Consider the following 13,718-nt stretch of genomic DNA (forward strand, 5'->3'; position numbering starts at 1 on the left):
TATAAAAGTAATAAATGACACTCAGCGTGTACATTCAATCATGTTTAGATGTTAGTATTTATAATTATATGTATATGTGTTTTTCTTAAAAAAAAAAAAAAACTATATGTATATGTGTTATATTTGATCATGAGTCGTTTTTAAGCAGTATTATTAACCAGAGTAATGAAAGTGCAACATACTAGAGTTCGTCAACTTTAATATTGAGAAGAAGAACAATATCTGGTCATGAACAATGAACGAAGATGTGCAGAACAATTATAAATAATAAATAGATATACATAAAATCGGTATGAATTTGTAATTAGGAATCATTTTAAAATTGGTATGAGATTTTGGAATATATCATGTGTTTAGTTCAATACTGGAATAAATATATTTAAGTTATATATTGTTGAGTCATCGATTGGATCCAACTTTTATAGAAAAATTTGTTAAATGTTTCCGCTCATTGTTAGTAGTAATTGTAAATAATTTAATATGACAATGGCTATATATTTTCTTAATAAAATTATATTACTAGTAGTTTTAAGAACAAATAAAATATTACCAATTAGTATTAAATAAAAATAAGCGCAACTTATATGATATTCAACGACATATATTAAAGATATGTGTTCTGAAATTGTATTTAAATTAAAAATAAAATTAAAATAATAAAATATAATTTGATATCTCGTATCTCTCCCTCGTAACCACCTCTCATTAGGTATCAAATTTCTGATAAGTTTAAGATATGAGTTTCAGATTTTAAAAATGATCAATCAAATATCAGATACTCCATCTGTCCCTCTCATTTCTTTACACTTTTTTTACATTACCCGACACGAATTTTAAGCCGCATATAAATCACAGTTGCATAAATTTTTTTTGAAATTTTTCCTTTTGTAAAAAATTCATGCCTAATATCAAATGAGGTGAACAAAACGACCCTTTATGAGATAAGAGTACCCCCTCCGTCCCGACCAATTCTTTACGTTTGGTTTGGGCACGGAGGTTAAGAAATATGTATAAAGTAGTGAAAAAGAGAAAGAAAAGTGGGTGAAGTAGTGAGACCCATTAATTTTGAATGTATAAAAGTGAGATAGTGGAGTAAAAGTAATGTGAAAAGGGAGTAAAAATAGTGTGAAAAAAGAGGAAAAGTTAGGTAGTGGTGGGACTCGTCGACTACTCCCTCCATTTCAAAATAATAGTCGCTTTGACTTTGTGCACGTATTTTGAGGTGTAAAAAAACCGTATTTCTACACATTATTTTTAAAAATTTCTTTTTCCGAATAAAATTAGAGATGTTACACTTTTATTCAAAAAAAGAAAATTTCAAAAATAATGTGTGGAAGTATATTTTTTTTACACCTAAAAATACGTGCACAAAGTCAAAGCGACTATTATTTTGGAATGGAGGGAGTATTTTTTAAGGGTAGTGATATTTGCACACCCTAAATTGATTGTTGCACACCCTTTAGTGATCATTTGACGAAAATAACCTTTCTTTTTCATTTTGGCCTTCACCTGTTATGATGCGAGATAAGGGTGTACACGGTTTAGGTTGGGCGGGTTGACAGAATTTGTTGACCCAACACAATTAAGTAAGGTTCTCAAAATTTCAACCAAACCCGAATCGTATAAATTTGTAACCCAAACCAATTTGTAGTACTTCGGTTTGGAGTGGTTTGGTTGAATTAATAAATATAATAATTGCCGGTATCAAATAGGTCTTCAACATCCAATTTTTTTATACTAAAAATTACTTTAACAAGCTTGTCAAAGATATAAAATTGAATTCAATTAAAAAAAATATGTATTAACATAAATAATGAACAAATATATTCATGATATTAATCTCATATTCTCATTCATGTTTGTTTTCCATTTAAATAAATAAATTTAAGATCATAAATATATTTACGTAACAAACAAACAATAAATTTAATCTCATATATATGTAAATATCAAACGAAAATTGCTATATTAAATTTAAAGGCACACAAATATAATAAAATTAATTGGATTAGGCTAATATGTGATGGGATGGATAAATTTGATATATTCTCATATTTTTCAATCGAGTTGGGCTTGATCGATTTATAAAACCCGAAATCCATGTCCAATCCAACTAAATCGGGTTAATGCTATTTCAATCCAATTACTAATCGGGTTTAAAATTTTTCGGATTAATTGGACGAAAATGGTCAGTTTGGATCGGGTTGGTCGGTTTCGCCAATCCACGTACACATAGTGTGAGAGAGGTGTTTCATAGAGGTTATTTTAGTCATATAAAAGTATATGGTGTTCAACTATCAATTTAGAGTGTGCAATTATCACTAACTTTTTAAAAATTTTGAAATGTAAGAGCATCTCTAACCCTCACAAACCTTTGGCTAAAAGTCCATGTGACTTTCCAAAATTAAATTTTATAGTCAATGTTCACAAGAAATAGAACTCCAACCACAGCAATCTCTTGTGTATAATTATAGTCATCCCCTATGGATGGCTATATTTGTCGATCCGCTACAGATCTGTAGTGAATTCCACGTCATCTCCCGCAATTTATTTTCCTCCTTCACATTGATTACATATTATTTATTACCATATTAAACTGGTATATTCTATTTATAACAATCTAAATATTAATAACATACTAATTTTAAATTATAGTCAACCAATATAGTCAATACTATTGAAGCACAATGTCTTACAGGTTCGGCAAATTTTACATAATGTCTTACAGATCCAATTTAGACAACGATTATAGCCAACGCCATTGAAGATGCTCTAAAGAATTAGATGGGACATCTGAAAAAGAAACCGTAAAGAATCTGGTGGTACGGATGAAATCACAATTCACAAGTAAACTGTAAAGTATTTTATCAAAAAAGAAAAAAAAGTAAACTGTAAAGTATGCCTTTAATTTCGCCGTTGATTAATTCTCGCCCTACGTGCTGCTTCCACGACCCATTCCGTGTTGCTATAAGTACGGCCGACATACATGTGTCGACTGTCGAGATGATTTATAGTATACTTTTCCCAGCTATATAATTCAAATTAATTATCTAAGTAATATTTTAATAATGTTGAACTTTTTTGTTTGACATTAAAATACTTGTTCACCGATATTTTGAAACGAGTATTTAGCTGTTTGAAAAGAAAGTGTCTCACATAATAGAATTTTATTATAGGAAAATGTTAAATCCAGAGAAGCATTTTTAGTTCCAAAAGATATTCAATTCTCAGTCCCCTTCTATCAAAAAAAATAAAAATAAAAACTCTCAGCCCCCTTCATCTCCACAAATCAATAAATCATACGTTTTTTAATATAAATTCTTGCAAATTACTCTGAATATTAAAAAAGTGCTCTGGATATAACATTTTCCTTATTATAATCCTATCCACGGTCCTAAATTAATTCGTCATTTAAATACTTTCCAACATACATATGCCAAACTTAGAGCATCTCCAACCATACAAAGCCTTTGACTAAAAAATGAGTTGGCATTCCAAAATTAAAAAATATAGCCAACGCCCTGAAAAAACAGCACTCCAACCACACTAATCTGTTGTCTATAATTTTAGCCAACCTCCTATGGATGACTATATTTGTCGAACCTCTACAGGTCTGTAAGAAATCTGTAGGAAGATTACACATCATTTATTACCATATTAAACTGATATATTCTATTTTAACAATTTAAAATATTAATAACATACTATTTTTAAATTATAGTCAACCAATATAGCCAATACCATTGAAGCAAAATGTCTTACAGGTTCAGCAAATTTTACATAATGTCTTATAGATCCAATTCAGCCAACGAATATAGCCAACACCGTTGGAGATGCTCTTAGGATCCCTGTTAAAATTAAAACTTTGTTGTGTCCAAATCTATTCTGCTGGCAACAAAACAAATTAAGCAGACAGTTTAGTCACGTAATGAAGATTGAAGATCCTAACACAAAGATGATGCATAAATTTACGGCATGTCCAGCGTACTTGATAGTTCATACTGTTGTCCTGTAAGTGCTTTTATGGGCAGACCAGGCCCCAGGTGGGAGGAAAGCGAAGCCTCTCCTCTCATACCTAAAATGAAGTTCCGAAACTGTGACCCAAGGTTCCGTTTAAAACCTCGCATGTCCGACGGTGATATATAATAATTTATATTTATTTATGATAATTTAACAAATAAATAAAATATAGTGTTTATGTTTATTATATATAACTATCTATGTATAGATAAAGATACAATAAAATTATACAAGATAGATGTAATAATATACACACGTTTCTAAATGGATCGAAATTTTGTCGGCAAAAATATCTAATATGCCGTACAAATTACTCCATGTTCTTCAAAGTATTATTCGAGTCTTCTGAGGTAGGAGATCTAGTTGGTCGACCAATTCACAAGAATAAAATGAAAGATAACAAGAAAAGTTAGTCGCGGAAGAATTATTAAAGCTTGAATATCTTTTTACCACTGAGGCCCATTTCTATGCTAAAGTGTCATGGAGATATTTATTCTTGTTCTTGTTCGACACAATTTGCCAATTAAAATTTGTATATATTCATTCGTTTCGGCATCTTCAATGACACAACAACCATCGTCATGTTTGTTAGACGTATTTTCCTGTTAATTTTATTATGAATTTGTCTTGTGTGTGCCTATGAACATATACTAAACGCGAAATTTTATATGTTTAGGAGATTTTAATTGGTATGGTGGTTGTATATAAGGGAGTTTCATCATTATTATTAAAATATGAGAAAGATAAGTCAAATTTATAAAATTTCGCGTTTAACATGTGTCCAGAGCATTCGCGGGGAGAAACCGTTTTATATATCTACGGAAGAAAGACAAGTAAGATAAAACATTTTCTTTTTATTACGAAACTAATTTAATTATGATTGGGAAATTCTTTTTTGTAATGATAACTTGAATAAAAAATACTTACGTCTTATGACCAAAAAAAGAAAAAAAATACTTGCGTCTAAAGAAGTGATCCATAAATTTAGAAGCACAAACTTTGCTGTATTTTAACAAATATTATGGACGCTAAGTAGGATAAAACATTTCCGTTTTATTGGTAAACTAATTCAATTGTAATTGGGAAATTCTTCTTTGTAATGATAACTTAAATAAATACTTGAATCCGAAAATGTGATATATAAGCTTAAAATCACGAACTTTACAGAGTTTCAACAATTATTATGTGTCCCTAGAAATTTAATTGAATGGAGGCCGGCCCTCCTTTTACCAACGTATTGACCGGTAGACGAGAAAGGAACAAAATAAAAGAGAAAAATACGCTAATAAATTCATTTCGAATGTAGTCTCTCGAATGGGGATATAACACACATTTTTATTCTTTCAAAAAAAACACACATTTGTATAAAATGTATTTTTATAAATAATAGTTAATATTTTTATTCAGAAAAATTGAAATAATTTTTAAAATCTACATAAAAATATTAAAATGCATGCTGAACAATAGAAAATTGAATAAAATTGAGTGAGATTGACGGAACAACTACTCCCTCCATCGATCCCAGCCATTTGCATACGTTCACTATTTGCACGTACTTTGAGATTTCAATAAAATATAATTCTATAATGATTTTTTAAAATTTTTATTTTTTGAATAAAAGTTTAAATATAAATTTTTATTTAGAAAAAAAATAATTAAAAAAAATATTATAGAGGTATACTTTAAACGAGTCTTAAAAAGCGTGCCACTACGTTACAATTAAATAGAAGGGAGGGAGTAATAAATTGGAAAATAGACAAAATTTGATCTAAATAAAAAAGGGCCACCACATTTACGCTTCAGTTGTTGCTGGCCCTACAGTCCTACACACTGACATTGGTTCCAACTTCCAACCCTTGAGGTAGCGGAGAAGTCGACTGTGAAATTTTGAGGAAACTACACTTTATTTGGCTTTCCACCAGTGTTACAGAAATCGGGAATCGGACCTAATCGGTTGAGCTACCGATTCAAGGATTAATCGAAAATCGGGGATTAATCGGAAGAATTAATCGGAGTTAAAATCGGGTTTATTTTAATATTAAAATATTATTTAATATTTAGTTATTATTGTATTAGCTATTTAGTAACTAATATATTTACTATATTCATAAACTCTATAATTATTCATATTTAAAGTAATATAGTATTTTAATTTTAATAATTTATCACATATACTTCAATTATGAAATATATATAAGGATTAATCGGATCGTGGCTGACTTTGCAGGGGATTAATCGGGGATTTATCGGTTAAATCGGGGATTTTTAGAACATTGCTTTCCACTTGTAAAACCAATTAAATATCCATTTTTATTACTCAACAAATATTTCATCGGCTCATTAATATTTACACATATATCATGCAATAGATACAAGAAGAAACAAGTTTAGATAGCTGTAGGCCTCCTCCAGGGCCCAACACAAAGCTATCGATCCAGCGTTTAAGCAGTTGAGATTTGAGAAGTGGACAGAGATATTTAGAGGAAAGAGGTCAACAACACCATGACACACACACATTACTTTATCTGGATAACCATATAAATATCTATCTTGCTACAGCGATTTGGTGACCGACTCATTCATATATACGTGATCCAAAGTAGAAAGAAAACCAATTTTATTTCAACCGAATAAAGACTTGACCTCCGAGGACAAACGAGAACATGAGACGATTTTTTTTTTGTTCAGATGAAAATTCCGTACGCAGACAAATAAAGACTTGAGTCCTTGAGCCCAAAAAAGATGATCGTATGATTTTCTTTCTTTGTCAAAAGACATCTATACTATACTATACGTATAATTTGTAATCTAAGATTTTAGTTATATTTTTTGGTTTGGTACTCTCTTTTTGGTATTACAAGTCTACAAATGTGGAGTCTATTAGTATCATAGACAGTTTCAAATACTAAAAGCACTCATAACAATACATTATCATATAATAATTTATTAAAAAAATTATAATGATATTATAAATAAAATTATAAATATACAATTTTGAATATCTTTTTTTAACAAGAACTTTCATATAACTCTTTTTAACTTTAACGTGTTATATTTCAATATAACCATTACATAACCCTTTACGTTGAAATTCGATTGATTAGATTACTGAATCTTTCAAAGATATTACACGATCGGCTATGTTTGGAAAAGATTAGAATTTTCTGATTTTTAAATCTACGTGTACTAAATTCGGATTAAATGTACTAAAATCCAAATATATATATAGGGGATGGTTCAACGAGGAACCAATATATCCTGGTAACTCAGTAACTAATTTCCATTCTTTGGATTAAAAAATAAACATGCGGTCTAGATTGCATGTGCACAGACTAAGCAAAGGGTAATGTAGAGGATCTGCATCACCCCACACCCCACGTCTTTCACGTCAAAACCACGGCCATCAACTGTCTTTTTATATGTTTTTTCACTTTTCGAATGCACATTTTTACATAAAAAATTTCTATTTTAGAATAGATTTTTCATTTTTGAGCAACTAATAATATTGTATAAATAAATTAGTTTATTTTTTCTGAAAATATATAATGTTGTGTGCAAATCACAAAAAATAGTAATATTCAATCCCAAAATCCTATATAAAACATAATAATTAAAAATAACATTAAAAATAAAATATGTTTTGTAGTTATTTTTTATTTTATAATTTTTATATTATATGAATTTTACATTCGATATATTATGTAATCATTAACGTAAAAATTAAAATAATTTATATTATTTTCTTAAAGAACTAAAACTTATACAAAAACTATTATACGAAAGAAAAGTATTAATTGTCAACACTGTGTTTTGTATTAGACATAGTTAATAGAATATTAGAAAATTAATGTTTTGTATTTTCTACATGAAAATAAAAATATTAAACAAAAAAAGTAATATATATGTACATTATTGAAAATAAGATATATGTTTCTCTTTTTCCAAAAAAAAACGTGAAAACAAATTAACCATTATTTGCTTCAGAATTTTATATCAAAACAGATATATAGAATATTTAAATGATTAAGTTCGGTAATATAAATATAGTTTTAAAAATACAGAACAATGAAAATGTAATTTTGTATTAAAGTACAGAATACAGTATCTCAAAAAATTCAGTTAAAAATTAATTATGTTATGTATTTTTTATGTAAGTTCTCTATTTTTTATGCAAGTTCTGTATTTTTTGTTATGTAAAAATTAATTATGTTATGTTTTTTTGTGTAAGTTCTGTATTTTTTGTTATGTAATTTTTGATGTTATGTACCTTTTTGTGTATGTATGTTGTGTTCTTTTATTTGTGTTCAATACTTTCTTCTATATCTTATAATTTTAATGTTTATATTATTACACAAATTTTAAAGTAACTCATGTTTTATAATCCAATTAAAAAATAAATGTATTATATCTTTTCATGTTATGTATCTGTAGTTCTTAATGTTATGTATTTTGTGTTATGTCTTTTATACATATTTTGTATTTTTTATATTATGTGTTGTATTATATATGTATGTTATGTAATTTTATTCTTTCTTTAATTATTTTATATTCTTTCATATTTTTAATTTATATTTTGTATGTTATGTTAATGCGAAAAGGAAAGTTATAATATTTTTCTTCAACTTCTCAAATTTATATAAAAAAAACTATAGCATTATAAAGTTCTTTTACAAATATATCATTGGCTAGCAAGATTACAAAAAATAAATGATAATATTTTCTTTTGACCCAAATATGTAGACAAATAAGAATGACCGGCAGATATCACGGGGAGAAACGTAGAAAGAATGGGACGTGAGAAAAAGGCGTGTTCCTATGCTTCGCAGGCAGTTATCATCTTGTATGATGTTATATAATATAGTGGTCAAGATATAGGGTACTTAGTTACTCAATTAAATTAGTCACCCACTGAGAAAATATTAGGGTTTGTCCATTTTTAAGTAATCGGGAGAAAATATAGTCAGTTGAATCATATAATTTAATTAAAATATAATCCATTAATACTAAAATACTAATAAAATGATGTTATAATTTAAATTATAATAATAACTTACGAACTATATACCCGCAAGGCTAGTGCTGAATTAAAAAAAAATTACTTATTATTTAAAATAAAAAATGGATTATAAATTATGAGAAAGTTACGATTTATAAATTGTTAAAGTAGTTGAATAATATAATTAATAAATTATTTAAGTTTTTGAAAAATCACTAAGAGCTTTTGATAATTTAGACAAATAGAGGGGGGAAAAGATAGAAAAGTCGGAGTCATAGAAGAAAGAAAAACTTCCTCAACTTAAATCCATCTCCTGGGTTTCTTAAAACTACCTCTGCAAGAGTCCACGTTTAATTTTTAAATAAAACCCTGCTGCTTAACAGGCACTGTGTCTGAGGGGGATAATAGTGCGAAAGAAATGAAATAGTATAATGTAAATAAAACAATAAATGTCTGTAAGAGAATACACAAGGGAAACTAAATGATCGAATAATTTCTTTCCAGGAGAAAAATATTAGCTAAAAGCAGGAAAACTAATGCACTACTACCAAATATAAGTTCATCCACATAATAATAATTTCGCAGCTGGGCAGAAATGTCCACCAAAGATCAGACTTGTTGCCAAATTTAATATATTTTAGTTCAAATTTCACAAAAGTTTTCAATTGAGCTCAAAGTTTGGTTTATGTCTCAAGGGGTAATAAAATTGTAACCGCACAAATATATTAAAGTATATCGAACCAAAAAAAACCCATTGAGGTATAGATTGAAACTGATGAACCACCCTAACTGTTGGTCATCAATCTTCATCTGAATAATTGAACTTTACTGAGTGAGATTGCAGATCTATCATTCCTCCTCTATAGCTACCACGCTTCTTCTTCGTCTTCTCGTGCCGAAAGTCCCTGTAAGGAGCAAAAAGATATAATGGTTAATTACAAATAGCAAATTGGATATTAAGTTTATGAGGTTTGCTTTGATCACCACATAATTAAGAAGCCCATATACAAGGCCCAGAAGAATAACGTCCAAGACAATTACACAGAACTTCCGTCCCAAAATAATAAACTACTCCTGAGATGTATCATGAAAATGTTAAAATGAATAAGGAATCGACGAATCGTCTCATACTCATGACTATACTGAATTTAGCAATATTGTAATATCCCCAATTCCCACATGTCCACAGATTTTTTTTTACCAACATGGCAACTACTACTTAGCAATCAGGATAAACTCACTCCTACAAACATCTTATGTGATCATTGGGTATGACATAGACATACCTTTGGGAACAAACTGGTAATTTACACAAAATATATAACAGAGAAACTTTATTCCTGCCTGATAATTCTCTCAGACACTAGAATTTCCTATCTGCAAAAAGCTACACGCCCGGACCTTGGTTTTTAAAATTTTAGCAATATATGGTTGAAAGGTTCAGGGTCCATAAAAATTAACTAGCAAATCAAAACAAAACACACTAAACAATCAACAACAAGATCACTAAGACACCTCTTTTAGATATTTAAATAAGTTCAGGACGGCCATATAATGTTATTGCAGAGCAAAAGAAGTGACAAATAAACCCAATACAAGAAGTGGACCATACAGAAATTGTTGTTCTCTTCATATCAATTCAAATGAGTTTTTACCGATTTAAAAAGTATAAAATAAAGGGAGCAACATTCAATTTAACCCTTTTGTGCGTACTATGCTGGTAAACATGCATACCTTCCTCTAACCTGCCCCAAGACTTCTTGTGCTTTAGCACCATATCCAATCTCAGCACCGCTCTGCAGACAATTTAAAAATGAAAATACTGGTAAATATATAATCTGATAGTTGGAGATGCAAAAAAAAGCACAACGGTTTGCGAATACCTTTGCCCAGTAAGAATTATCTTGCAGCTTCTCATCAGCAAATTCCACCTCATCAATTTTCACCCTTTGAAATGCATTTACCGTCTTCGGCTGGAAAAAAAACACCCATCAATTTAATTTTTTTACATAAATTTAAATGGTTAAGCCTTTCTCAATTTTGCAAGCAGACACAATAGAACTTAAATGTGTAAAGTCTGCTAGACCAAACCATTGACATGTACATAAGACCACATCCATCATTTAAAACCAACTACTCTATATTAAAACAGCAATAGGTACACAGAAAACTACAAGAATTTAAAATATCCAAAAAGTATTATCTGAATTAACGAAAATTCCCCTATTTTTTATTGTTTCATTAGTAATGCCAGTATAATCCTTACCTCGGCTGAACCGTTATGTTGCTTCTTTGATGTTTTTTGATTGCTAGACTTGTATCCACTCTTCTCAAGATTTCCATTAGAATGATCAAGCTGAACTTCCTTTGTATTCTCAAGGTCCCCAACTTCATGTTCATCAGGTATTTTCTTCGATATTTTGGTGCTGTCAATATGGGCAACTGGGCTGTTCTCCTTTGCACTTTCTTCATTTTCGCCACCTACCATACTCTTGCCTTTCTTTGTTGTTTTTTCAAGCCCTTTGGCCTTTTTTGGTTTAATTTCTTCATCTGCTTCCTTACTGTTGGACTCGATCTCATTGTCATCAGAAACCAATCTTTTTCTCTTCTTGGAACTTTTCTTCTCATTGGCAACATCACATGCTGCAGTTGACAGATCCTTAGATTGCTCTTCAACTACAACTTCCATCAATTCTTTGTCTTCTTGGTCAACTTTATTAGACTTTTTCTTTTTCTTTTTGTCCTTGATTTTATCAGTCAGCTTGTTATTTTCATCAACAGCTGTATCTGCAAGAGACTGAACTCGTTCACTTTCATTAGAAAAATCAGAACTCTTTTTGTCTTTCTTTTTACCCTTCACTTTAGCAGATTCGATCAAATCATTAACATCTGAAAGCTCCTCAGATTTCTTCTTCAAGTTGTCAACTTCTTTCTCTACAATATCAGGTTGTTCTGCAACAGCACCTTTTTCAGTTTCGCTTCTCTTTTTCTTTTTCTTCTTGACAATTTCATCCAATACAGCACCGCCACTCATAGTATCCTTGGTATTTCCCTCTGTTTGTAATTCTGTAGCAACAGTTAATGTTAATGGTTCAAATTTAAATATTTCTGATTACGTTGAAGATATTTGCTTAAATAATAAATTACCTTGGTTGTTGATAATGTTGTCAGTTGTTTCAACATGGTTACTGCGCAAAAAAAAAAACGAAGGCTTTAATGCATGAGCCAAAAAAACTAATAAATGAAATAGCTAGCTTCCTGCTACTATACATTATCATTATTATGTCAAGCTAAAGAGAAAGCCAGCTCCAGGCAAAAAAAATGAAGTTGTGTTTAAAAGAAGGCTGTACTGATTAGAAGCAAAAAAAATGAAGTTGTGTTTAAAAGAATAGCTAGCTCATTTTTTTTAAATCTCCTCTCCTAAATCTTACACTTCCACTTTCAATTCCTTTACGATTTCATTAATCTCGATTCATTCCATTCACCCAATCAGAGGGTAAAATGCAAATAATATTAGTTCACTCTCTACACAAAAAAGCTGTTCACTCCATATCACAGGACACCTAAAATAATCTGGTATCACTGGAATCATATATACGATAATACACCACTACCCCCATATCATCTGGTAATTACAGGTATCACAAAGAAAACACTTATGCAACAACTAGGCATGCGCTCAGAAGACACAAACCTTGCAATGCATAATGATGGTAGTAAGCTGAACAAATGTACGAGGTTGGCAAAATCCAAAGGCCCTTCCCATTCTATTTTCAAACTCAAATTAACATCTTACAAATTCACTTCATACAAATATAGGGGGCATTTGGATGGTAGATGTGAATGGGACTTGGGAAGCGGGAATGGGAATGAGTATCCCAAGGGGTGTAGAAGGAATGATTTACCCATCAAGGGGGAATGTCATACCACAAAATGGCTAATCCAAACACCAACACATGGATTTGAGGTTCCGATTAACCATGAACCAAACCCCCCCCCCCCCCCATAGTATATCCCAATATAGGTCATATCTTTTCATAAAAAAAAGCTAATTTCTAACCGAAACACAATCGCAAAATGGGGTTACTTCTAGTCTTACCACGTATCCAAATACTTGCAATACAAATCTTCCAAATCAACAGAAGAAGACTTCCACTCTTCACCCTACACAACAGAGTATACACATTAATAAAACCCCATCAAATACAACCATTACAAATTGCAATACACACACATATACATACAAATAAATTAAAATGCATAACCCATATGAAAATAAAGCTAAATTGATCACAACACATACCTCAATTTGAGCTTCAGACAAAATCCGCTTAAGGGTTTTAGACAGGGCGTTGTTTTCGAGGTACTTCACAACAGAATGGAGAAGACAGGTCTTCTGTTCTTGAGTTAAGTTTTTGGTTTTGGGCTGACTCTTCTTAGACATTGTGGTACTTTTTGTTTTGTGCTCGGCTAACAAAACTTGACGAGGTTTGAAGAAGATTAGATTTGCTGAATTAGGGTTTGAGTTAACGTTGTTGGTCGGCTTCAGCATATATATACATGTAGTATGTATATATAAACTTCACCCGCCTCGTTTGTTGTTTGCTGTCAAAGTGGCGCACCAGAAACTGCAGGAATTAGGGTTTGGGTTTTACTGTACGCCCACTTGATAGTATACACAAGAATACAAAACCTGGACCGT

The 13,718-nt window shown here is 30.4% G+C and overlaps 1 protein-coding gene across 1 annotated transcript; it reads right to left on the reverse strand.

Annotated features, from left to right (window-relative positions):
* Nucleotides 1-9,614: 9,614 nt before the first annotated feature.
* On the reverse strand, nt 9,615-13,718 carry LOC108224060 (suppressor protein SRP40). Its single transcript, XM_017398609.2, has 7 exons — nt 13,320-13,718; nt 13,116-13,180; nt 12,164-12,204; nt 11,283-12,082; nt 10,900-10,989; nt 10,751-10,812; nt 9,615-9,921 (listed from the first exon to the last, which is right to left on the reverse strand). Exons 1-7 carry the CDS (start codon nt 13,566-13,568, stop codon nt 9,816-9,818), a joined length of 1,413 nt encoding a protein of 470 aa, XP_017254098.1. The 5' UTR covers nt 13,569-13,718; the 3' UTR covers nt 9,615-9,815.

Source organism: Daucus carota, chromosome 5 (genome assembly GCF_001625215.2).
Source record: "Daucus carota subsp. sativus chromosome 5, DH1 v3.0, whole genome shotgun sequence".
Lineage (NCBI taxonomy): Eukaryota > Viridiplantae > Streptophyta > Magnoliopsida > Apiales > Apiaceae > Daucus > Daucus carota.